The sequence below is a fragment of the Pecten maximus genome, chromosome 4 (genome assembly GCF_902652985.1).
Source record: "Pecten maximus chromosome 4, xPecMax1.1, whole genome shotgun sequence".
Taxonomy (NCBI): domain Eukaryota; kingdom Metazoa; phylum Mollusca; class Bivalvia; order Pectinida; family Pectinidae; genus Pecten; species Pecten maximus.
This window is the reverse complement of record NC_047018.1, coordinates 52064144-52088577: the sequence shown is the minus strand read 5'-3', so window position 1 is coordinate 52088577 and position 24434 is coordinate 52064144. Positions and strand designations below refer to the sequence as shown.

General features: G+C 32.8%; 1 protein-coding gene across 1 annotated transcript; it reads left to right on the top strand.

The window, feature by feature from the left end:
• The first annotated feature begins 21619 nt into the window (after positions 1-21619).
• Positions 21620-24434, top strand: LOC117326384 (tubulin beta-4B chain-like). The gene is made up of 4 exons (XM_033883129.1): positions 21620-21724; positions 22605-22713; positions 22937-23292; positions 23490-24434. Exons 1-4 carry the CDS (start codon positions 21668-21670, stop codon positions 24303-24305), a joined length of 1338 nt encoding a protein of 445 aa, XP_033739020.1. The 5' UTR covers positions 21620-21667; the 3' UTR covers positions 24306-24434.

Genomic DNA, 24434 nt, shown 5'->3' with positions numbered 1-24434 from the left:
GTTAGCATTGCTGGGCATCAAGAGATAAACACAATCCTGTTGTAAATATAGGCCCTGGAGGCTACCCATACCCCTAGGGACTTAGCTTCTTAAAAAAACATTGGCATCCCCACCCTATAACCATTTATAGTATTGCTGGGCATCAAGAAATAAGCACAATCGTGTTGTAAATATAGGGGTATTTCCCCATCCCTAGGGACTATTTTTCGATTCATGGATATCCATAAATCGAATTATAAATATCCAAATTAAACTCATTGTCAAGATAATTAATTATTTTCACACAATAAGTTTAGGCGTATAGGCTGATGGTGTTACAACTTATCAAACATTTCACGTCTAATATTCATGTAGTTTTGACAATGGAAAAAGTAATGAAAAGAGTTTTCACATTGGTCAAAATATAAGTTTTATTAGTTTGAGAAATTTCTATATTTCACTGGCAAAAATGAATTAAAACTTGATTGTCATCATTTGGGTCTTATTAATCAAGCTGTGACGACAGATATGATCAATTGTCGAATAATTTAAACGAAACCCGGACCGGTTTTCACATATCATCCTCTGAATATTTCTGTAGCAGTTGATTTAGTATAGATGTACTTTTGAACAACTTTCCCATACAACTGACAATTTTAATTCGCCTGTAATTTCATGTTTGATATATTCATTCATACCATTGTCATTAGATTTGTTAACAGAGGAAGATACGATGTATTTAACTGAATAAGTTGTTCAACTTGTGCCCAATCCCGTTGCTTAAAGGCAATAAAATATGTTTAAATTAAATTTAATTTAAGTGTCATTCATTTTAAATACATTAAAGTACACCAATCACATACATATAATACATTAAAATGACCTACCTTACGATACACTATAAGCATTACAATTTTAGCGTTCTTCCGTTATCTTTCAACATATAAGAGTCACTTGTGACATGGGGGCGTACATAGAAACCAAGATATTAAATCAACTGTACGGAGTTGCCATCCGCCTTCTTGTAAATTTTTTTATTTTGAAAAAAAAATTAATAAAAAAAAAAAAATAATAAGAAAAAAAAAAAAACCCTTGGATTAGATAAGAAAGCGTGACATGGTTAGAATTGTGGATTCTCAGCAAAACCTGTAGGGTGGCGCTGCTTTACAGTTTATAAAGAAAAGAAAATTGACCGAAATGATATGTTCCTTCATTTTCATGTTGGACAATGTTTGTTATTTCATCAAACATCACACAAAATTCGATGTATGAGTTACAAATTGAAGAAATCCATAATTCGATTGATGGATATCCATAATTCAAGGTACGTTTCTTTTTACTAGCTTCTTTTTGAATAACTTCAATGCGTAGACACGTAACTAATAAATAAACTACAAGGCACGAACTGTTCACCTTAAAAACTGTGGAAGATTCAAACTATTGAAAATTAAAGATACATATCCATATAACTATATGTGTCACCAATTTTCGTAGTACAGTAAAGTTGACCCCCGTTAGGGTCACCTTGCCAATCCACCGAGCAATTAGCAAATCAGTATATCTATATATATATCATTATACTACACTGTCTGAAATGTTTTATCTTTACTCTCCTCTCTTCTCTTTACTTTCCTTTATCCTACTGGTGGGTACAATTACATCTTATTTTTGACACACACATGTATTGTTGACTATGGATGATCTAAATATTTAATCGGCCAACTGTCAGGGGCTGGGTGATCGTATTAAAAGAAAAGACATTTTTTCTTATTTAAGAGAGAAAAAATATAGCATATTTTGTTTACAAGATACTCATTTTATTAAGAAAAATGAAAACATTATTCGTAATGAATGGGGATATGAATGCTATTTTAATTCTTTTAAATCAAATGCGAGGGGCGTTGCAATCTTATTTAACAATAATTTTGAATTTAAAGTTAAGAAAGAGAAAAAAAGATTTGACAGGTAATTTTTTAGCTATTGATGTTGAACTGAAAGACATAAATATAACATTAATTACATTATATGGTCCAAATTCAGATGAACCTGATTTTTATAACAATGTTGCTGAAACTTTAGACAGCTTTGGGAATGATAGAGTAATTATTTGCGGGGATTTTAATCTTGTAATCAACCCTGATATCGATTATGATAAAAGTTACAAACATATAAATAATGCAAAAGCCAGGGACAAAGTTTTAGAGGTCATTGATAATTATAGTCTAGTTGATATTTTTAGAGAGTTTCACCCAGATCTGGTGAGGTACACATGGAGAAAATCAAACCCACTTAAACAATCGAAATTGGATTTTTTTCTAATTTCTGAAAATTTATTAACTTGTGTAAATGATTCAACTACAGAAACAGGATATCTTTCGGATCACTCCTTTCCAAAAATAACAGTAAAATTTCATGAGTTTAAAAAAGGTAAAGGATTGTGGAAGTTCAACGATTCTCTATTGTGTGATACAGAATATATAGAGGTAGTCAAGAATATAATTAAAGAAACAAAAATGCAATATTGTCTACCAGCTTATAATACAGTCAATATCAATGATATACTGGACTCAGAATTACAGTTTAATATAGATGATCAATTATTTCTTGAAGTTTTATTAATGAATATAAGAGGCAAAACCATATCGCATGCAGCTTATAAAAAGAAAGTTCAAAACATTAAAGAAAATAGGCTCAAAAAGTCTATAGAAGAATCGGAAAAGCAAAATGTTATTAATATAGCTGAAATAGATAGCAAGAAGAAAGAGTTGGGGGAAATTAGATTTAAAAAGATTCAGGGAAGCATAATAAGATCTAGGGCTAGATGGGAAGAGGAAGGAGAAAAACCTACGAGTTATTTTTTTAGCCTTGAAAATAGGAATTTCACATCAAAAATTATTCCAAAAATACAACTTGATGATGGTAGTTGGGTCACAAAGCAAAAAGATATCTTAAATGAAATTAAGTGTTTTTATGAAAAACTGTATGATTCTAATGACAATTTAGTAGATGTTGATATTGAAACCTTTCTTGATTTTGAAAATATTCCAAAACTTAATAACCTTGACTCCAGTAAATTAGAAGGGTTGCTATCTATTGAAGACGCTACTAAAACATTAACAAATATGAAAAGTAATAAAAGTCCACGGTCCGATGGCTATACAGCAGAATTTTTTAACATTTTTGGAAAGAGCTTTGTCATTTTGTTGTTCGATCTATAAATTATGGGTACATTAAAGGGGAATTATCAGTTACACAACGTCATGGTATAATCACTTGCATTCCTAAAAAAGACAAACCTCGTCAGTATATTAAGAACTGGAGGCCTATAACATTATTGAATATTGTTTATAAAATAGCATCAGGGGCAATAGCAAATAGAATAAAATGTGTACTTGATAAAATTATTAGTAAAGATCAGACAGGATTTCTTGCCGGTAGATATATAGGTGAAAACACAAGACTTTTATATGATGTTATGCAGTTTACAGAAGATAATAATATTCCTGGTATGGTTCTAATGGTAGATTTTGAAAAAGCGTTTGACTCGGTATCCTGGAAATTTATTGAAAAGGTATTGGAGTATTTTGGCTTTGGTATGATATAACTCACCGGGTAAAATTGTTTCATAGTAACATAGGGACATCTGTAAATCAAGGGGGGGAATCTTTCTTCATTTTTTGACATAAAAAGGGGATGTAGACAAGGTGACCCAATAGCGCCATACATTTTCATTTTATGTGCAGAAACTCTTGCTATTCGATTTAGAAATAACACAAAAATAAAGGATATTGAAGTAGATAACATTACATGTTCTTTTATCTCAGTATGCAGATGAAACTTACCTGACACTAGATGGCACTGAACAATCCTTGCGAGAGTCGATAAATGAACTACACACATTTGCAAATATTTCTGGTCTAAAGATCAATATTGATAAAACAGAAGTTGTTTGGATTGGGAGTAAAAAGCATAGTCAAGACACATTTTTACCAGAGCTTAATCTAAAATGGGAGAAAGACAAATTTGTTTATTAGGAATTGATTTTAGTGTCAATTTACATGAAATGATTAAGATGAATTTTGACAAGAAAATAGTAAAATTAAAAAGTCTGATTAAAACTTGGAGTAGGAGAAATCTAACTCCAATTGGGAAAGTTCACTTGATTAAATCATTAATGATTTCACAGTTTAATCACTTATTTATTTCCCTTCCAAATCCAGATGAAAAAACACTCAAGGTAATAAACTCTATTTTATATGAATTTTTATGGCACAGTAAGGTTGATAAAGTTAAAAGAGATGTTATTGTACAAGATTATGCTCATGGACCCTCCATGGCGGGTAATGATGTTTGCGCTTGGAGGGCTGCCATAGGATGCTTCTAGTGTAAGTTGTCTTGCATTCCAGTCACCTTTGTTTTCAACAATGACTTCTTCAGAGTTTTTAAAAGAGTTATCTGCAATCTCAACTGTCTTCATAGGATCTATATTTTATTACTGCAGTTGTCCCACTACATCCAGCATCCGTTTAACGCAATCTTGATAATTTTATTAATAGCTGGGGATATCCACCAAAACCCAGGACCCAATTCTGAAAGTTCGGTCTCCAGTGTCCTTAGTTTGCTCCATCTAAACATTCGTAGTTTGCATAACAAGGTTCAATATTTGAGTTCTTTGATAGACGACATTGATATAGTATGTATAACTGAGACCCATCTCGACAACTCTATCCCCAACTCTGCAATACAAATCGATGGTTTTTCGGAACCCTTTCGCAAAGATCGTAACATGTTTGGGGGGTTCATTCCCACTCAGCCAACATGTTGTTTTTGTTATATAAACATTACCTGGATTTACCTGTGGAAAATGTAGGTATAGTCTGTTTTAGTATAGGTATACATGGGACTCAAAAGTGACTAACAATAAAAGTGAAGAAAATATCCTTTAAAATTGAAATATACATTTATATGTACGCATTAATAACAAAATACATACAGTGATAATTTATGACTTATATCAATATTGATATTACACAACACTTTACAAATGAAATAATGGAAAATCTTTTATAATTAAAAATACACCATATACAGGTCACAATGTTATACAGTGTACTTTCAATCAATTTTTCTTGTTGTTTTTTACCTTTTAATTAGATATGATTACTATGTTATAATAAGCAACTAATTCTTACTAATTGAATTATTGTTTCAACAAAAATAAAGGTGCATTTTGTTATAATCACATAAAGAGTTAACGGCACAAACTTCAATGATATGTAGTCAAAACTGTAAGAGTATGTTTATATAACCAATAAAAAAAACAATCAATTATTATTCCCTCAAAATTAGAATAAACAGTATACACCTTGGTCCAAACATTTTACCAATTCCATTATAGTTATTTTTCTCTGAACACTTACTGTACTTGAAAATTCTGAAAATAGTTTATAGATTGCAATGGCAAATGCCCAGCTTAGGAGTGATTTCTTGGAGAATGGTAGAGGGGGATATTATTTGGTCCAAGATGGATTCAAATATTCAGTGAAGACAAGGCGCAACGATAGATGCTATTGGAGATGTGTAGATCGACAGTGTCCAGCAACTGTAACGACTCTGAACAACATCCCTGTCACATTCGGAACTGTCCATAACCATCCTGGAGATAACATTAGTCTGGCTGCAGATGCTTTTTTGAACAACGTAAAGAAGCGATGTCGCGAGGAGACTGTTCCAATCCCATCATTGTTTGATGAAGAACTTGGCAAACTCTGCAACAGAGAATTTGATGATGATGTCGAGGAAATGATTGGAAAGATCCCAACCTTTAGTGGCTGTAAATCCGCATTGTACAGAAATCGAGCCAAGATCATCCCCAAACTTCCATCAAGACAAGGCGATATAGACCTTCAAGGAGCCTGGACAGAGACAGCATCAGGGGAGCGGTTTCTTTTGTGTGATGATACCAATCAGCGAGGCGAGAGGATTATTATATTTGCTACAGAGGACAACCTGAGACGATTGATCGCATCACCGACAACGTTCGGGGATGGAACTTTCTATTCTTGTCCAGGATTGTTTTGTCAACTGTATTCTATCCATGGATATGTGGAAAACAACGTTTTCCCTTTAGTGTTTGCTCTGCTGCCAAACAAACGTGAACAGACATACGTTCGATTGTTTACCCTTCTAAAGGATGAGATGACGCAACGGAATTTGATATTAAACCCTGCGTGTATGCTTCTAGACTTTGAAGTGGCTGCAAAGAACGCTGTGAGAGCTGTCTTTCCAGTAGTGAAAATTAGAGGATGTTTTTTTCACTTTACACAATGCATATGGAGGAAAGTGCAGGCTTGTAGTCTTGCCATCAGATACCGAGAGGATGACAACCTCAAGCAACTGGTACGTCGTGCAGCCGTCCTGCCTTTGGTCCCACTGGAGAAAGTTGAGGATGTGTGGTTTGAGGCTCTCGAGGACAATGATGATGTGGGCCAAGATGTGACCAACTTCACAGACTATGTAACTGAGACATGGGTAGAAGGTGATAGGCAACACTGGAACCATTATGATCACGATGGCCCGCGAACCACAAACAACGTAGAAGGATGGCACAGCAAGCTGAACAAGTTATGTCAGCGTCCGCATCCGAACATATTCGCCATGGTGAAACTGTTGCAAGGCATTCAAGGTACCAATGATGCAAAGATCATACAGTATCAAGCTGGAGGCAAACCATGCACAAAGAAGAGGAAATATCGCCAACTGGAATCGAGACTCCAGACTCTCAAGATGAGACTACGGAATAACACGATGGATGTGACAGCATATGCTGATGCAGCTTCACATCTTATCCACTTGGAGTAATAAATCCAGGATAATGACAATTATATGCCCGTGTATCATATACTTGTGTTTCCTGACATTAACATTCAGTTTCATTATAAGGACCTAAGTGATTATGATATACCTACAGAAATTGAACTTTTTTATTCTAAACATTATATATACAAGTGTTATTTAACATTCAATTTCATAAGTGACTTGAACTTGCAAGGATTATGAGTAGCGTATACTCGTGTTAAAGGAAATGACAATTATATAGACTAGTGTTTCTTTGTAATGATAAGATTTAAATATTTATTGCGTGAATACTTTTGTGTGTGAAGACTAGATAAACGAGAACCACCGATAAATCATATTCAGTGATTAAACAGTGACTTTGGTGATATTATGAACTTTCTCCGTGATTTCTAGGATTATAATGATTTGTGTTTATTATTCAGTAAGTTTAATGATTATACATGATTTGTTTTACTTGAACTATTAAAATTTCATTTAAAGTGTTTTGTTTTTAATCGTTTTCTGTTAAGTACATTATATATACCTGTTATATATCACAATGAAACAGGTAGCATTGACTTAAACTTATTGATGATGTGTCCTCTCAATGTAAAGGTTAAATTGAACAAATGTATTTTATGTTATATTTAATAATTATGAAAAAGTGTGAATTTATGAAATGGAAAGATATAGAAAAAAAAAAGGAATTATTTTCACTAATTTATGAAAATTTGAGTTATCCTATTTTGATATTTTTAAAATTGTATAAAGTATTTGTGATATATATTTAGTATACAATATATACCAACTGTTAACAGCTTGCAGCACAGGTAATACAGGTAACACAGGTAACCTACTTCTCCAAAACAGGCTATAACTTACCTGTAATTAGTGCCTATTGTTCTCTATTGTTCCTACCCCCCAATGTTAAAATAGGATATGTTGGCTGAGTGGGAAGACACCGTTTGGGGGAGGTGTTGCCCTATACTTTTCTGAAACACTTGTAGCTAAACGGAGAATTGATCTCGAATTTGGTCATGATGAAATGATATGGTCTCAAATCAAATTACGTAATTCTTTGTATCTAATCTGTAACGTATACAGGCCACCCTCTTATAGTGGCGCTGGTTTGTGGCATCATTTACGACATTCCATTGAAACAGCACTCGAAGAAACGCCCAATCTATTAATTACAGGTGATTTAAATATTGATTTTCTTAAACCCATCAGAGGTGATCTATGTGATATTTTGTCCAATTATGATTTAACCAACGTCATTACCGAACCCACTAGACAAACCGATACCTCCTCAACCCTTCTTGACCCTATCATTGTAAGTGATAATGTAAATGTAATTTTTTCCGATGTTATTGACATTGAGCGAACTATAAGTGACCATGATGCCGTTTTCGCAATTATAAATATTCCTGTTAAAATCAAACATTATTTCAAAAGAAAAGTGTGGCTGTATGATCAAACTGATATTAATAAGTTAAAAGGAATGATAAACAGTATTCCCTGGATTGACACTTTTACCAATCTTTCAAATGTTAATGAAATGTGTAATTTCTTTACTGAAAAATTCCATGATGCTATTGATAAATGTATACCATCTAAAGAAATACTAGTACGCGACAGTGATAAACCGTGGATGAATGGAATGGTTAGACGCAATATAAGGAAAAGAGACAGACTTAAAAAAATAATGTTTAATAATAATTCAGAGTCCAATATGAATAAATACAAACATATGAGGAATAAAGTAAATAATATGATAAAGAGGGCTAAAGAAATATTTTATGAAAACATTAACACAGTTATAGACAATAGTAATAACAACCCAAAAGTGTATTGGAAACTTCTGGGAAACCTTATCAGAGGTAAAAAAAAACACAGATATATCTCCCCTACTTGATAGTACTACAAATGAAATTATATATGACAACAATAGGAAATGTGAACTGTTGAATAATTATTTTAGCTCTGTGTGTACTCAGTCAGAAAATGTCATAGATAAAGAATTACCCTTTTTTGAAAAGAGGACAGATTCTATTTTATCAGAAATACATATAGTTTCCAGTGAAGTTGAAGACATTTTAAAAATACTAGATGTTAAAAAAGCGTCAGGTCCTGACGGTATCAGCCACAGAATGCTACAATTACTCTCAAGTGAAATTTCTATACCACTTTCTTTTATATTCAATTATTCTTTGTCATCTTGTATATTTCCTGAGAGCTGGAAAATTGCTCATGTCATGCCTATATTTAAGGCCAATGATGCAAGCATTGTCTCCAATTACAGACCTATCTCGCTGCTAAGTTGTATAGGTAAACTTTTTGAGCGTATAGTATATAAGCATATCTACAATTTTTTAATCGAAAACGACCTTATTTATAAGTTTCAGTCTGGATTCCTACCAAATCACTCCACAACACATCAACTTATTGAAATATATCATTCAGTCATTTCTTCCTTAGAAAATTATGAACATTCTATCTTAATTTTTTGTGATTTTTCTAAGGCATTTGACCGCGTGTGGCACAAAGGCCTCTTACATAAACTCGACAATTATGGTATCTCTGGACCTCTTCTTCGTTGGGTGGCTAGTTATCTTTCAAAAAGAAAACAAGCTGTATTTATCAATGATTCACTTTCCTCTCTTAAGCCTATAAATGCTGGTGTCACCCAAGGGTCAGTTCTTGGTCCACTTTTCTTTCTACTATACATAAATGATATTTCCTGTAATCTTTCATCTCTATCTAGGCTTTTCGCTGACGATACTTCTCTATCCTACGCGTCATATGACCTCAACCTTATTGAGACGGAGGCTAAACGGGACTTATTAAAACTTGAAATTTGGTCCAATGAATGGCTTATGTCCTTTAATCCTAATAAAACCGAGGCCCTCGTAATATCAACTAGACAACTTCCTTTTGTTCCGTCCTTTACATTCGACAATACCCCGATTAAAATAACAAACCACCATAAACACCTAGGAGTCATTCTTTCTGATGATTGTAAGTGGAACGTACATGTAGAATCTATAGTCAATAAAGTAACTAAATATATAGCCACCCTCCGTAAATTAAAACTTATCTTAAACAGGAACACATTAGAAAAAATGTACCTTACCTATATACGACCATTACTTGAATATGCATGTGAAGTATGGGACAACTGCGGTACAACAAACTCATTGTTATTAGAAAAGATAAATCTAGAGGCCGCAAGAATAGTCACAGGGCTGCCCATATTCACAAAAAAAGAGTTCTTATATCTGGAAACCGGTTGGTTACTCCTTTCGAAGAGAAGAGATGCTCGGAAACTTTCCTTATTCTATTCTATAGTAAATAATCTGGCACCTACTTTTCTTATCGACCTACTACCAATGTATATTGGCAACATAGCTCCTTATAATTTATTTAGGGAACAACACTTTCGTCTACAACTATCGAAAAACTCCTTCTTTCCTTCTACTTCAAAACTTTGGAATGACTTGCATAACACTATCAGAAACTCGCCTACTTTAAGTTCCTTCAAATCTAATCTAAAAAAATCTATGACAGTAAACAATATATATGACAAGCATTTTATCAGTTATGGTCCTCGAAAACTAAATATTCTACACAACAGAATAAGAAATCGAGCAAGTGCACTAAGCTATGATCTTTTTAGAGCCAATCTCGTTGATTCACCTGCTTGTCAATGTGGACATCCCTGTGAAGATTCCCATCATTTTTTCCTTAACTGTCCCCTGTACAACAACTTAAGAGGAACTCTTATTGCTGATTTAACCTGGTACGGTCCTGTTAATGTAAATATACTTTGCAATGGTGACACGAATATCTCCTCAACTGACAATATAAAAATCGCCAAAGTTGTGCAAAACTTCTTCTTGAGTAGGTCGGGAAGATTCGACTAAGCATCACTTCCTATCCCCCCCCCCCCCCCCCCCCCCCCCCCCCCCCTTCTTTTCATACTATTTTCCTATAATAAAAAAAACTTTATCCAAAATGCTCCATTTATCCATATAATATAAAAATGTTTAATCTTCTAATTGATTAAGTATATTTGAATTCATTCCAAACATTTATATGTCGTGATCTTTCCCGATGCAGTCATTTAACTTTAAATGTACCTATCTCCTCCTCCTTCCTGCCCCCCCCCCCTCTCTCCTCTCTCTCTCTCTCTCTCTCTCTCTCTCTCTCTCTCTCATTATATTTTCGTTTCTTTATCGAATTTCTGAATATTTGTATATGCCATCATGTGACTATGTTATTGTTAATTATTTTGTTATTATTATGGGAGAAGTCGTCTATAAGTTGGAAAAACTTGCTGACTTATCCCTTTGTCATTATTATATGTCAATAAAATATGTTTAAACTAAACTTTAAAAATGATCAATATTAATAATTTTGTTGATGCTCTAAAAGTAAGTTGGATTAAGAGATTGTATCAGTCTCCAAGCCGTTGGAAAGTCTTTTTGGTGAAATTAGTTAACTTGGATAGACTGCTAAATATTGGTGGTAATTATATTAAATTATGTGAAGAAAACTGTAATAATATCTTCTGGTGAGATGTTCTTAGGGCTTGGTATAGATTAGATAGCTCCAATAATATGAAAGCAATTAAAGGGAAGTCACTCTTGCAAACACCTGTATGGCACAACAGTAGTATAATAATAATATCTTTTATTTAACCAGGGTAACATATTTAGACAATGTCTAGTTTACAACATGGCCCTGCATCAAATATATTTACACAAGCATGGCATAATTTAAAATAACGATATAATATAACAATGTAATAAATATATAATTAAATATAACTATCAGTGGTAAATCTGTATTCTATCGACAGTGGTATGCAAAAGGTGTTTATTTAATAGGAGACTTTTTCAAAGATTATAGTACAAAAACATTATTTTTGTATGATGAATTTATAAACAAATATAATATAAATACTGATTTCTTAAAATATAATGGATTAGTTACAGCAATTAGGAAATGCTTACAAGACTATCAAAATGAAGAGTACAACATGGCCCGTCCAGTTCTACCTGTCAACATTGCTATATTCTTAAAAAAAAAACAAAGGTTCTAAATTATTCTATGAATTGTTAAACAGTAAAAAAACTTTAACAGCCAAGGGCAAGGAAAAGCGGGGTGAAGTTTTTAATTTCAATGATAAAGATTGGCTAAATATATATGTACTGCCTTTCCAAAGTACTAAAAATTCGAAACTACAATGGCTTCAATTTAGAATCTCACATCATTTCTTAACCACAAACTCATTTCTTTTTAAAGCCAAGCTAATAGATAGTCCTCTCTGTAATTTGTGCAACTCTGAGAGGGAAACCATTGAACATCTATTTTGGGAATGTGATCAAGTCCAAAATCTTATTCAGAGTCTTGATCTATTGTTGGAAGCCCTATTCATACCTTTTACATCAAATAAACAGACATTGCTTTTTGGTAAGTTCAGTGATAACAATTCTGTACTATACAAAGTTGACAATCAAATAATTTTGCTAATTAAACAATATATCTTCAGAATGAGATGCCTTCACAAGACCCTGACTATTAATGCTGTGATTTACTCTTTATTTGATCATTACAAAGTTCAGAAATATATTTCTTGTAGTAAAGGGGAGAGGGCAAGAGACATGTTTGCAAATGAGTGGAAGAAGTGGGAAAAATTAATGCAAATTTTAGAATGATATAATGTATGTAAAATCAGAGATAATGGATAATCCATTATTTATATGCCCTTGGTAAAAATAAGATTGTTCTTGTTTATCACTGACATTATAATTTTCAGATCACCAGTCCCTGACAAGGTCGTCATGTTCAATTTTTGTCAATTTTTCAAATAAAATAATTTAAAGTACCTGTATCCATCCTATTCTTTTCTTCCTTCTCTGCATTCCTTTCATACTCTTTACCAATCTTGGTTATAATTTAATTTAAACATTGTTTGATGTATTTATTACAACATACTCTCTCTCTCTCTCTCTCTCTCTCTCTCTCTCTCTCTCTCTCTCTCTCTCTCTCTCTCTCTCTCTCTCTCTCTCTCTCTCTCTCTCTCTCTCTCTCTCTCTCTGTGTGAGGGCGAGGGTGTTTGTGTGTGTGGGGTGGGGATATTGTGTCTTTGTGTATGTGAAAGGGTGTGTGGATGTGCAATAGATTGTTGTAAAACAATGATGATGACATATATGAGGATGATGATTTATTTTGATGATATGATTATATTGATGCTATAATAGATGATGTATGAATGTGAGGTGACTGATGATGATACATGTATATGAAGATGAGGAGAATGATGAGGATAATACTGTCACCGAATGTGAATGAGATGAGTCAGTTGGAATGAAAGTGTCTTTTAAGTATAATGTATATTAAATGCCTTCAAAAAAAAAAAAAAAATTATACTACACCGTCTATATATATATCATTATACTTCACTATATATATATATATATACATATATATCATTATACTACACTGTCTATAAATATATATATATCATTATACTACACTGTCTATATATATATCATTATACTACACTGTCTATATATATATATATATCATTATACTACACTGTCTATATATATATATTTATCATTATACTACACTGTCTATATATATATATATATATCATTATACTACACTGTCTATATATATATATATATATATATATCATTATACTACACTGTCTATATATATATCATTATACTACACTGTCTATATATATATATATATCATTATACTACACTGTCTATATATATATACATATCATTATACTACACTGTCTATATATATATATATATATCATTATACTGCACTGTCTATATATATACATATCATTATACTACACTGTCTATATATATATATATACATATCATTATACTACACTGTCTATATACATATATATCATTATACTACACTGTCTATATATATACATATCATTATACTACACTGTCTATATATATATATACATATCATTATACTACACTGTCTATATATATATATCATTATTCTACACTGTCTATATATATAAATATCATTATACTACACTGTCTATATATATATATACATATAATTATACTACACTGTCTATATATATATATATCATTATACTACACTGTCTATATATATATATATCATTATACTACACTGTCTATATATATACATATCATTATACTACACTGTCTATAACATATCATTATACTACACTGTCTATATATGTATATATATCATTATACTACACTGTCTATATATATATATATTATTATACTACACTGTCTATATATATATACTTATCATTATACTACACTGTCTATATATATATATACATATCATTATACTACACTGTCTATATATATATATACATATCATTACACTACACTGTCTATATATATACATATCATTATACTACACTGTCTATATATATATATCATTATACTACACTGTCTATATATATATATATCATTATACTACACTGTCTATTTATATATATCATTATACTACACTGTCTATATATATAAATATATATATATATCATAATATTACACTGTCTATATATATATCATTATACTACACTGTCTATCTATATATATCATTATACTACACTGTCTATTTATATATATCATTATACTACACTGTCTATATATGTATATCATTATACTACACTGTCTATTTATATATATCATTATACTACACTGTCTATATATATATCATTATACTACACTGTCTATTTATATATATCATTATACTACACTGTCTATATATATATATATATCATTATATTACACTGTCTATATATATATATCATTATACTACACTGTCTATATATGTATATATCATTATACTACACTGTCTATATATGTATATATCATTATACTACACTGTCTATATATATATTTATATATCATTATACTACACTGTCTATATATATATACATATCATTATACTACACTGTCTATATATATATATATCATTATACTACACTGTCTATATATATATATATATCATTATACTACACTGTCTATATATATATATATCATTATACTACACTGTCTATATATATATCATTATACTACACTGTCTATATATATATACATATCATTATACTACACTGTCTATATATATATATATCATTATACTGCACTGTCTATATATATACATATCATTATACTACACTGTCTATATATATATATACATATCTTTATACTACACTGTCTATATACATATATATCATTATACTACACTGTCTATATATATACATATCATTATACTACACTGTCTATATATATATATACATATCATTATACTATATACATATCATTATACTACACTGTCTATATATATATATCATTATTCTACACTGTCTATATATATAAATATCATTATACTACACTGTCTATATATATATATACATATAATTATACTACACTGTCTATATATATATATATCATTATACTACACTGTCTATATATATATATAGATCATTATACTACACTGTCTATATATATACATATCATTATACTACACTGTCTATAACATATCATTATACTACACTGTCTATATATATATATATATCATTATACTACACTGTCTATATATATATATATTATTATACTGCACTGTCTATATATATATACTTATCATTATACTACACTGTCTATATATATATATACATATCATTATACTACACTGTCTATATATATATATACATATCATTACACTACACTGTCTATATATATACATATCATTATACTACACTGTCTATATATATATATCATTATACTACACTGTCTATATATATATATATCATTTTACTACACTGTCTATTTATATATATCATTATACTACACTGTCTATTTATATATATATATATATATATCATTATATTACACTGTCTATATATATATCATTATACTACACTGTCTATCTATATATATCATTATACTACACTGTCTATTTATATATATCATTATACTACACTGTCTATATATATATACTTATCATTATACTACACTGTCTATATATATATATACATATCATTATACTACACTGTCTATATATATATATACATATCATTACACTACACTGTCTATATATATACATATCATTATACTACACTGTCTATTTATATATATCATTATACTACACTGTCTATATATATATCATTATACTACACTGTCTATTTATATATATCATTATACTACACTGTCTATATATATATATATATCATTATATTACACTGTCTATATATATATATCATTATACTACACTGTCTATATATGTATATATCATTATACTACACTGTCTATATATATATTTATATATCATTATACTACACTGTCTATATATATATATACATATCATTATACTACACTGTCTATATATATATATCATTATACTACACTGTCTATATATATATATATATCATTATACTACACTGTCTATATATATAAATATCATTATACTACACTGTCTATATATATATACATATCATTATACTACACTGTCTATATATATAGTAATAATAATAAAAAACACAAACCAGAAATTCACACTAGCGCTTTCACATGCTTTGAGAGCAAGTTCTTCAGGTGTGTTATGAAGGATTTATTAGTAACATTGATTTGGAATCACACAGAACTGTATGAATTAAGACTTGGTTTTAATAGATTAATAAACATATTTTCTTTTGATTCTCTTCCAAATCAATGTTACTGTAAAAACAGTTGTTTTCCATTACATAATTTCTAATTGTGTATCTTTTTATTTTGACGTCATTAATTTTGTATTTATGTGTACTTTTGATCATTGTCTTTTATGACGTCATCAATCTATGTTGTTTTGATGTAACCATGACACACAGTGATGACGTCACAAATAAATCCTTTCATAACACACCTGAAGAGCTTGCTCTCAAAGCATGTGAAAGCGCTAGTGTGAATTTCTGGTTTGTGCTTTTTATTATTATTACTAGTCCATCACAAGGACATTACATATTTTTAATTATATATATATATATAAATATATATCATTATACTACACTGTCTATATAGCAGTATTCTTAATCTTATGTCCCTCTTACGACACATTTAATTGGTTCATGATTTGATCCCACTTTAATGTCACCAAGCAATAGCAATATCTAATTTTGACCTGACAAAGAAAACATGTCTGATTTTCAATTATCCTCAATTCACGACTGTGTCGCCAATCTCCATACCTAGACGTAATCATCGCGCAAATTCTTATTCTAGTTTGCGAAATATCATCATATTATAATATTAATTAGAATGCCTCCAGATTTTTTTTATTTCAGCACTGTCCAACTGTTTAATATATAACGACAAGGAACAAATTGGTGAATCTGAAGTACCATAAGTCATATAAACCCAACAACATGTGTCAGAATGATGTTGACTCCAAACAAATCGATACTTATATTGTAGACAGGAAACCAGGTAAGATACGAACTGGTCGAATCGTGTATTACAACTTAACTACATCATTTTAAGCCATATTAAGATACAATTATTCTTTTAGATATGATATAAATATCATCATATTGATCACACAAACTAAATATTACTTGTATGTATGTTTGAAAGTGAACTATTGTTTGAAAACTTGTATGTATATTTGAGAGTGAACTATTGTTTAATAACGTGTATGTATGTTTGAGAGTGAACTATTGTTTGAAAGCTTGTATGTATATTTGAGTGAACTATTGTTTAATATAGTATATGTATGTTTGAGAGTGAACTATTGTTTGAAAACTTGTATGTATATTTGAGAGTGAACTATTGTTTAATAACGTGTATGTATGTTTGAGAGTGAACTATTGTTTAATAACGTGTATGTATGTTTGAGAGTGAACTATTGTTTAATAACTTGTATGTGTGTTTGAGAGTGAACTATTGTTTAATAACGTGTATGTATGTTTGAGAGTGAACTATTGTTTAATAACTTCTATGTATGTTTGAACATGAACTATTGTTCGATTTACCTGTAGAATCTGTTAACCTTTCACATAAAGTGATACATTTACAAAAATGTAGCTTGATATCGGTCAAAAAGAAGTTATTTTATTTTAATCACTTGGGTATAGTTTTATATTTCTGACTTTCATAGTTCAAGCGTTTAAAATTATTCCCTGTAATGACGTAAGGAATAAAGATTGATCCCATAAATGTGTTTTAATGACAGTGTTTCACAATTTCTCTAAAACCTGGGGCAAATTGATAACTAAAAAGACGAGATTTGGTAAAAGGTCATTTGAACACGCGTAATAAATACGTTTTATACACGACTATGACACTCTAACTGCTATAGTGTTTGAAGCGTAGTTTGTTCTTTTGAAGGGCTGAGATCAGACATGTGTGTCCCCAACACCAGGGGAGCGTTATAACACCTACAGTTAGACTAGAAAGATAAAATCATCACTAGCTAAACAGATCATATCGGAGCCAGCGAGCCTTTACACAGCCGTCCGTCCGTCCCCTCACGGACAATGGACGGACATGAAGCGTGGTGTGGGCTAGTCCAAGTGATCGTGTGAGAAGATCGACGGCTGATATATACATTGTGTCCCTCTTTTGTTATCTATTATATCTTTATTTTGCACAATAATTAAAGTCTGAATTGACTCATTAAAGGACTGTTTTGTGTAAGGCTAGTGGCCGAGACCGATAATCCATTATTGTAACAGATACAAGGCCCAACAAGCTGTAGGAAGCCCGGGCTACGGTGCATAAATATATAAACTTAGGAATATATTTTCGAAGTAATATAGACACATACAAATCCAAAAATCTCAATTACAAAGTCATACATTTTGATTCATTGTTTCGATTGATTATAGGGTACACTAGCGGATTCAGTGTATATACCCCGGATACCCCAGATTTTGAGTGTCACTTTACCCCACTGCAACTTGTTAAATGTATTCATTAAAAAATGCGTTAGTCCATCTCAGCCTGTTAAACTATAGAATCAAACAAAGACCCTTTAGTTGAAAATAAATACACTGGAAATAACTGCAGTAATTTATTAAATTGATTTAAAATAAAACCAAATGCAGTTCATCCCTGACTATTTGTACCGTACTGTAGATTGTAAACAATCCTTTAATGTTGGAGGTATAGTCATCCTTCCTTCCAATCTCGGCTCCCTTTAGAATGTTGACGCTCACACTTCAGAAATATGTAGGGAAACCAAATAGAAAACCTTCGGAAAAGTAGAAAAATATAGAGGAAAGAACATTGAGGAGCCTGAAGTTGGTTCTGAGTTCCGAGTTCCGAGTTCCGTTTAAGAAAAACGAATCTACTATAAAGATGATGTTTGGGTTTTGGTCCCAGTTCCGAGCTCCGTTTAAGATAAACGGAACTAGGAACCAGTTCCGAGTTCCGTTTAAGTAAAACAGAACTCGGAACTGGTTCCTAGTTCCGTTTATCTTAAACGTTTATCTTAAACGGAACTCGGAACTGGTTAAACGGAACTCGGAACTGGGCCAAAACCCGTAAAGCTCATACATAGTAATTCTGTTTTTCTTAAACGGAACACGGAACTGTGACAGAAACCCGTAAATCTTCTACATACCTACATCACCTTAAACGGAACTCGGAACTCGGAACCAACTTCAGGCTCCCGAACATTGAAATGTTTCAGCATGACCAGCGTTCATATATGCATGTAACATGATTTAAGATTCTGAAGGTTATGGCTATAAAATAATATAGAGCGTGTCACATGAATATATTTATAACTTTATCGGTTAAACATTTTCCACGGACGGCCTCGGAGAGGAACAGACAACAGTAGTACCCGGAATGAGCAATGCTACGTGCGGCCACAAGTTGTTGTCTTGTCTAGGGTAAGGGCAACAGTCTCACAATTGACTTTCAAAAGCATAACAAGAAAGATCTTTAAAAAGACAAACGGCATAGTTTTAATGCTGGTGACTATAAATCAACGAACTAATGCGTTTCAGCAAGGATAACAATATTAGATCAGTTTGAATCATTTTTGGTGATAAAAAGATGTGTTTGGTTTGGTTTATTTTGTTAAACGTCCTATTAACAGCTAAGGTAAAGGGATAATAAGATGCATTTGAATCAGGAGTATAATTTTATTTATGTGTCATTTGAAAAAATACATCCACTTAGTCAGCTTGCATTCTTAACTTTGTTTCGTTTTTAGCTGCATATCTGCATTTTGCATTTACCGCTACATTGACCAATCACATACTTCATCATGACCAGTAACGCCACCTGTCGCGTCATATCCGGGGCCAAGAGAATATTATACGGCTATGCCGAAAAACCTTAGGGATTTCAGAAAGCTGGTCATCTGCTATTGGGAGGGTCTCGCCTGTCAATACATTGTCTACAAATAATGAGCATTCCCTTTCCTTTTTATTCCTTCCACTTTTTCTACGTCGCTTTCAAGGTCGTTGCAATATTGCTAATTAAAGATATTTGTTTATAGTGCCCACATAGTTTGGTAGGTAGGGATTGCCTTATCACCGGAATGTTCGCTATGTCTTTGTTACATTTTGTTATAATGCTTTGATACACTATATTAGCGTATACTCCTATCTCCCGACTCTCACCACTTTGATACACTATATTAGCGTATACTCCTATCTCCCGACTCTCACCACTTTAATTCTATCATATCATATATTGTACAATAAAATGTATGTAAGTTATTAAAATTTTACCTTAAAACTCATTTTAATCTCAATTGTCTGTCATCCCACCTGTTGTATTTTACCCGGTTACCGCTTCTGTACGAATGTTTGTCCAAACTTGCATGAGCTAAATGTTTCTTCATAATATACATGCGATGTTAAAAAAGTGTTCGTATCTTGTATTGAGATATTAAACACGTTAAGTTGTTAAACGTGTTGAAGTTTTACAACATTTTGATTTTAACATTGAAATGTAGTAATGACTAGTGTTGAAAATCATCGACCTCTCCGAAACCAGAAAAAAACCTATTCTGTACTTGACCTGCCGATACAGTTATATCTGCCAAGTTTTCTGTCAGAAAAGTTATTGCAGTCTTCTTTTAAACAAAACATCTTTTTAAAATCAATCTTGGAACACAATCGTCATTTCATGTTTGTGAGACCGTTCACGAAAAATGAAGAATGTATATTACATGTGAGTGTTTAAATGCCTGGCGTTACGGCGGTATTTATCATTGAGTAGCGGCGCGGATAAAAACACATTCTAGGTAAAATGAGAATTTGACAATTGATCAGGAGCAATAGTTGTAATATACGGTCTTGTTATAAATACTTATATTTTGTTTATTGTTTACAGATACCCAAACCTGGTAGTAAGGGTATGTTAACACTTGTGGCCGATGTTGACACATGTTTGGGTGGGAAAGGCGTGTTGCTAGATGTGTTTATACTGAGATAAATACTAACTTCTGTAGTCATTGTGTTTTAGTCACCGATACTGAGAAATACACTAACGTCTGTAATCATTGTTTTAAAGTCATCGATCTGGGCCCCTTATCGCTACTGCGATCTGTTTCATTGTGTCCGCGTCTTGACGACCAGCGGGTATTGTTTGTCTGTGTACTTATGTATACTTATAACCGAACACATATTTTTTGTGCAAGACAAGACAAAATTAAGATAGCTGTATTGTTGTAGTTTTGGGTAGCCGCGAGTTTTATCGGGGGACCATCGACAACGCTGATTGGTGTCCGGTGGCAGGGGTTATCGAGTAAATCTCCGGGCTATATAAGGACCTGCGAGCTCCCTAGGAGACACACATACACAGTCGTCAGAACACACAGGTCCATAATCATGAGGGAAATCGTACACATCCAGGCAGGCCAGTGCGGCAACCAGATCGGTGCCAAGGTAAGTACAACTGCATACCCCTTCCGAAGGTCGAAACTTCAGAGGCTTGTTTCTTGTTGTTCGTTGCTCAACAGTGGTTATATTTTAATGATTCCATATTAGTTGATATTTCAATATGGCCATAAAACTACCTTTTCAAGTTAAAGTTTCTTTTAAAGTTTTTAAAGTTTCAACATACATCGATTTCAATTCATTTTGTAGTATTTTTTTAAATTTTTTTTTTAGTTTAGTTTTTTTTTTGTCTTTTTTTTCTTTTCTTTTTGTTCAAAAATTTGTTTTCGTCATGAGGCTTGTTTTCACACAATAATAACGGTAAACTAAACAAGCATTTCAAAATAATTGTACATTGCTAAATATGAACACAAATACATTGACATTGCTATAGTTGTATCATACAGAAACATTAATTCTCTGTGTATACTTTAAATATAGTAGTCATTAGGTGTAAATAGTGTCCCCGCGCTGTGACGACGGCACTATGATACACAGTAGTGTCTGTGTAATTTGTATGGGACAATCCATGTGTACACGGTTTAATTAAGTCCTGTGTTATCCTATACCCACTATCAGATCGTCAAGGCTCATTGTCTTGTGGCCTGCCACCAGTGTTTTAGATAGCCGTGTGATAGTTACATATTTGTTACATTTGTGGGTAGATTCCAGAAGGATTGTCTAATAGTGTGGTACAGTATACTTCTATAGCGAGGATATGGCGGGTCGGGTGTTCTATAATCCACAAGAGTAATAATAGTGTATCATTTAGAAATTGTAGAATGAAGCAAAATAGGTATATATAATAGAAATGTCGTATCTTAAATTCAATTCACTGTTTTATCCTTAATTGACCAATGCTTTATGCGATGTTTGTTTTGTATTGTAGTTCTGGGAGGTCATCTCTGACGAACACGGAATTGACCCCACTGGTACCTACCACGGAGACTCCGACCTTCAACTCGAGAGGATCAATGTCTACTACAATGAGGCAACAGGTCAGTTTTACCGGAAATACGTCGTTGTCTTTTACATGTCGCTATGGAAACAAAATACAAACTCTTTACGCTACTTATGAAACATCATATTAAGCATATTCGTTTTGATAACGATTATTTATGTGATTTGTTGAGTTAAATTGCACAATATTGTTAAGATGAACTCCCTTCCGATTTTCTGTCGCAATGTTGACTTAATGTGGCCGTTATTTCTTGATTACAGGAGGTAAATATGTGCCACGTGCCGTCCTTGTGGATTTGGAGCCCGGAACCATGGACTCCGTACGATCTGGGCCATTCGGCCAGATATTCAGACCAGACAACTTTGTGTTCGGACAGAGTGGTGCTGGAAACAACTGGGCTAAGGGACATTACACAGAAGGTGCTGAGCTCGTAGACTCTGTTCTTGATGTTGTACGTAAAGAAGCGGAAAGCTGTGATTGTCTTCAGGGATTCCAACTTACACATTCTCTTGGTGGTGGTACCGGCTCCGGAATGGGAACTCTCCTCATCTCCAAAATCCGCGAAGAATACCCAGACAGGATCATGAACACATTCTCCATTGTGCCATCACCAAAGGTACGGATTTTGATTAAATGTTTTCTGTAGCAATTTCTATAACATTTCTTAAGATAACAAAAATTCCTTCAATATTTTAATAGCAGATAACCATGTAAGATAAATATACACAGACGAATTATATACGTGCTATTGCATTGATACATCTGCTATTTTCAATCAGGTTTTAGTAATTCATATATTGGTCTCTCTTCCAGGTATCTGATACTGTCGTTGAGCCCTACAACGCCACCCTCTCCGTCCACCAGCTTGTTGAGAACACTGACGAGACCTACTGTATCGACAACGAGGCTCTATACGACATCTGCTTCCGTACCCTAAAACTGACCACACCCACATACGGTGACTTGAACCATCTGGTCTCCGCCACCATGTCTGGAGTCACCACCTGTCTCCGATTTCCTGGTCAGTTGAACTCCGACCTCCGTAAATTGGCTGTCAACATGGTGCCCTTCCCCCGTCTCCATTTCTTCATGCCTGGTTTCGCTCCTCTTACATCTCGTGGTAGCCAGCAGTACAGGGCTCTAACCGTCCCAGAGCTGACCCAACAGATGTTCGACGCCAAGAACATGATGGCTGCCTGTGATCCTCGTCACGGACGTTATCTGACCGTCGCCGCCATGTTCCGTGGACGTATGTCCATGAAGGAAGTTGATGAGCAGCTCCTCAACGTTCAGAACAAGAACAGCAGCTACTTCGTTGAATGGATCCCCAACAACGTCAAGACGGCCGTCTGTGATATCCCACCACGTGGTCTGAAGATGTCTGCTACCTTCATCGGTAACAGCACTGCCATCCAGGAGCTCTTCAAGCGTGTCTCTGAACAATTCACCGCTATGTTCCGTCGTAAGGCTTTCTTGCATTGGTACACTGGTGAGGGTATGGACGAGATGGAGTTCACAGAGGCCGAGTCCAACATGAACGATTTGGTGTCCGAGTACCAACAGTACCAGGATGCCACCGCCGAGGAGGAGGGCGAGTTCGAGGAGGAAGAAGGAGAGGAAGGCGCTTAATTACTGAACAAAACAAACTTTAATCTATAAACATCCTGACAGGATACGAGTTGATAGTGTCTGAATTCCATCAAATTGTAAAAACCATTAAATGCATGTGATAGCGTTTAATAAAATCAGATAAGATAA

What these genes read in the sequence shown, in the direction of transcription:
- LOC117326384 (XM_033883129.1), top strand. Translation starts at nt 21,668, where the DNA reads ATGAGGGAAATCGTACACATCCAGGCAGGCCAGTGCGGCAACCAGATC. An exon ending in GCAACCAGATCGGTGCCAAG is followed by an intron (nt 21,725 to 22,604) that starts GTAAGTACAACT and finishes TTTGTATTGTAG; the next exon opens with TTCTGGGAGGTCATCTCTGA. An exon ending in CTACTACAATGAGGCAACAG is followed by an intron (nt 22,714 to 22,936) that starts GTCAGTTTTACC and finishes TCTTGATTACAG; the next exon opens with GAGGTAAATATGTGCCACGT.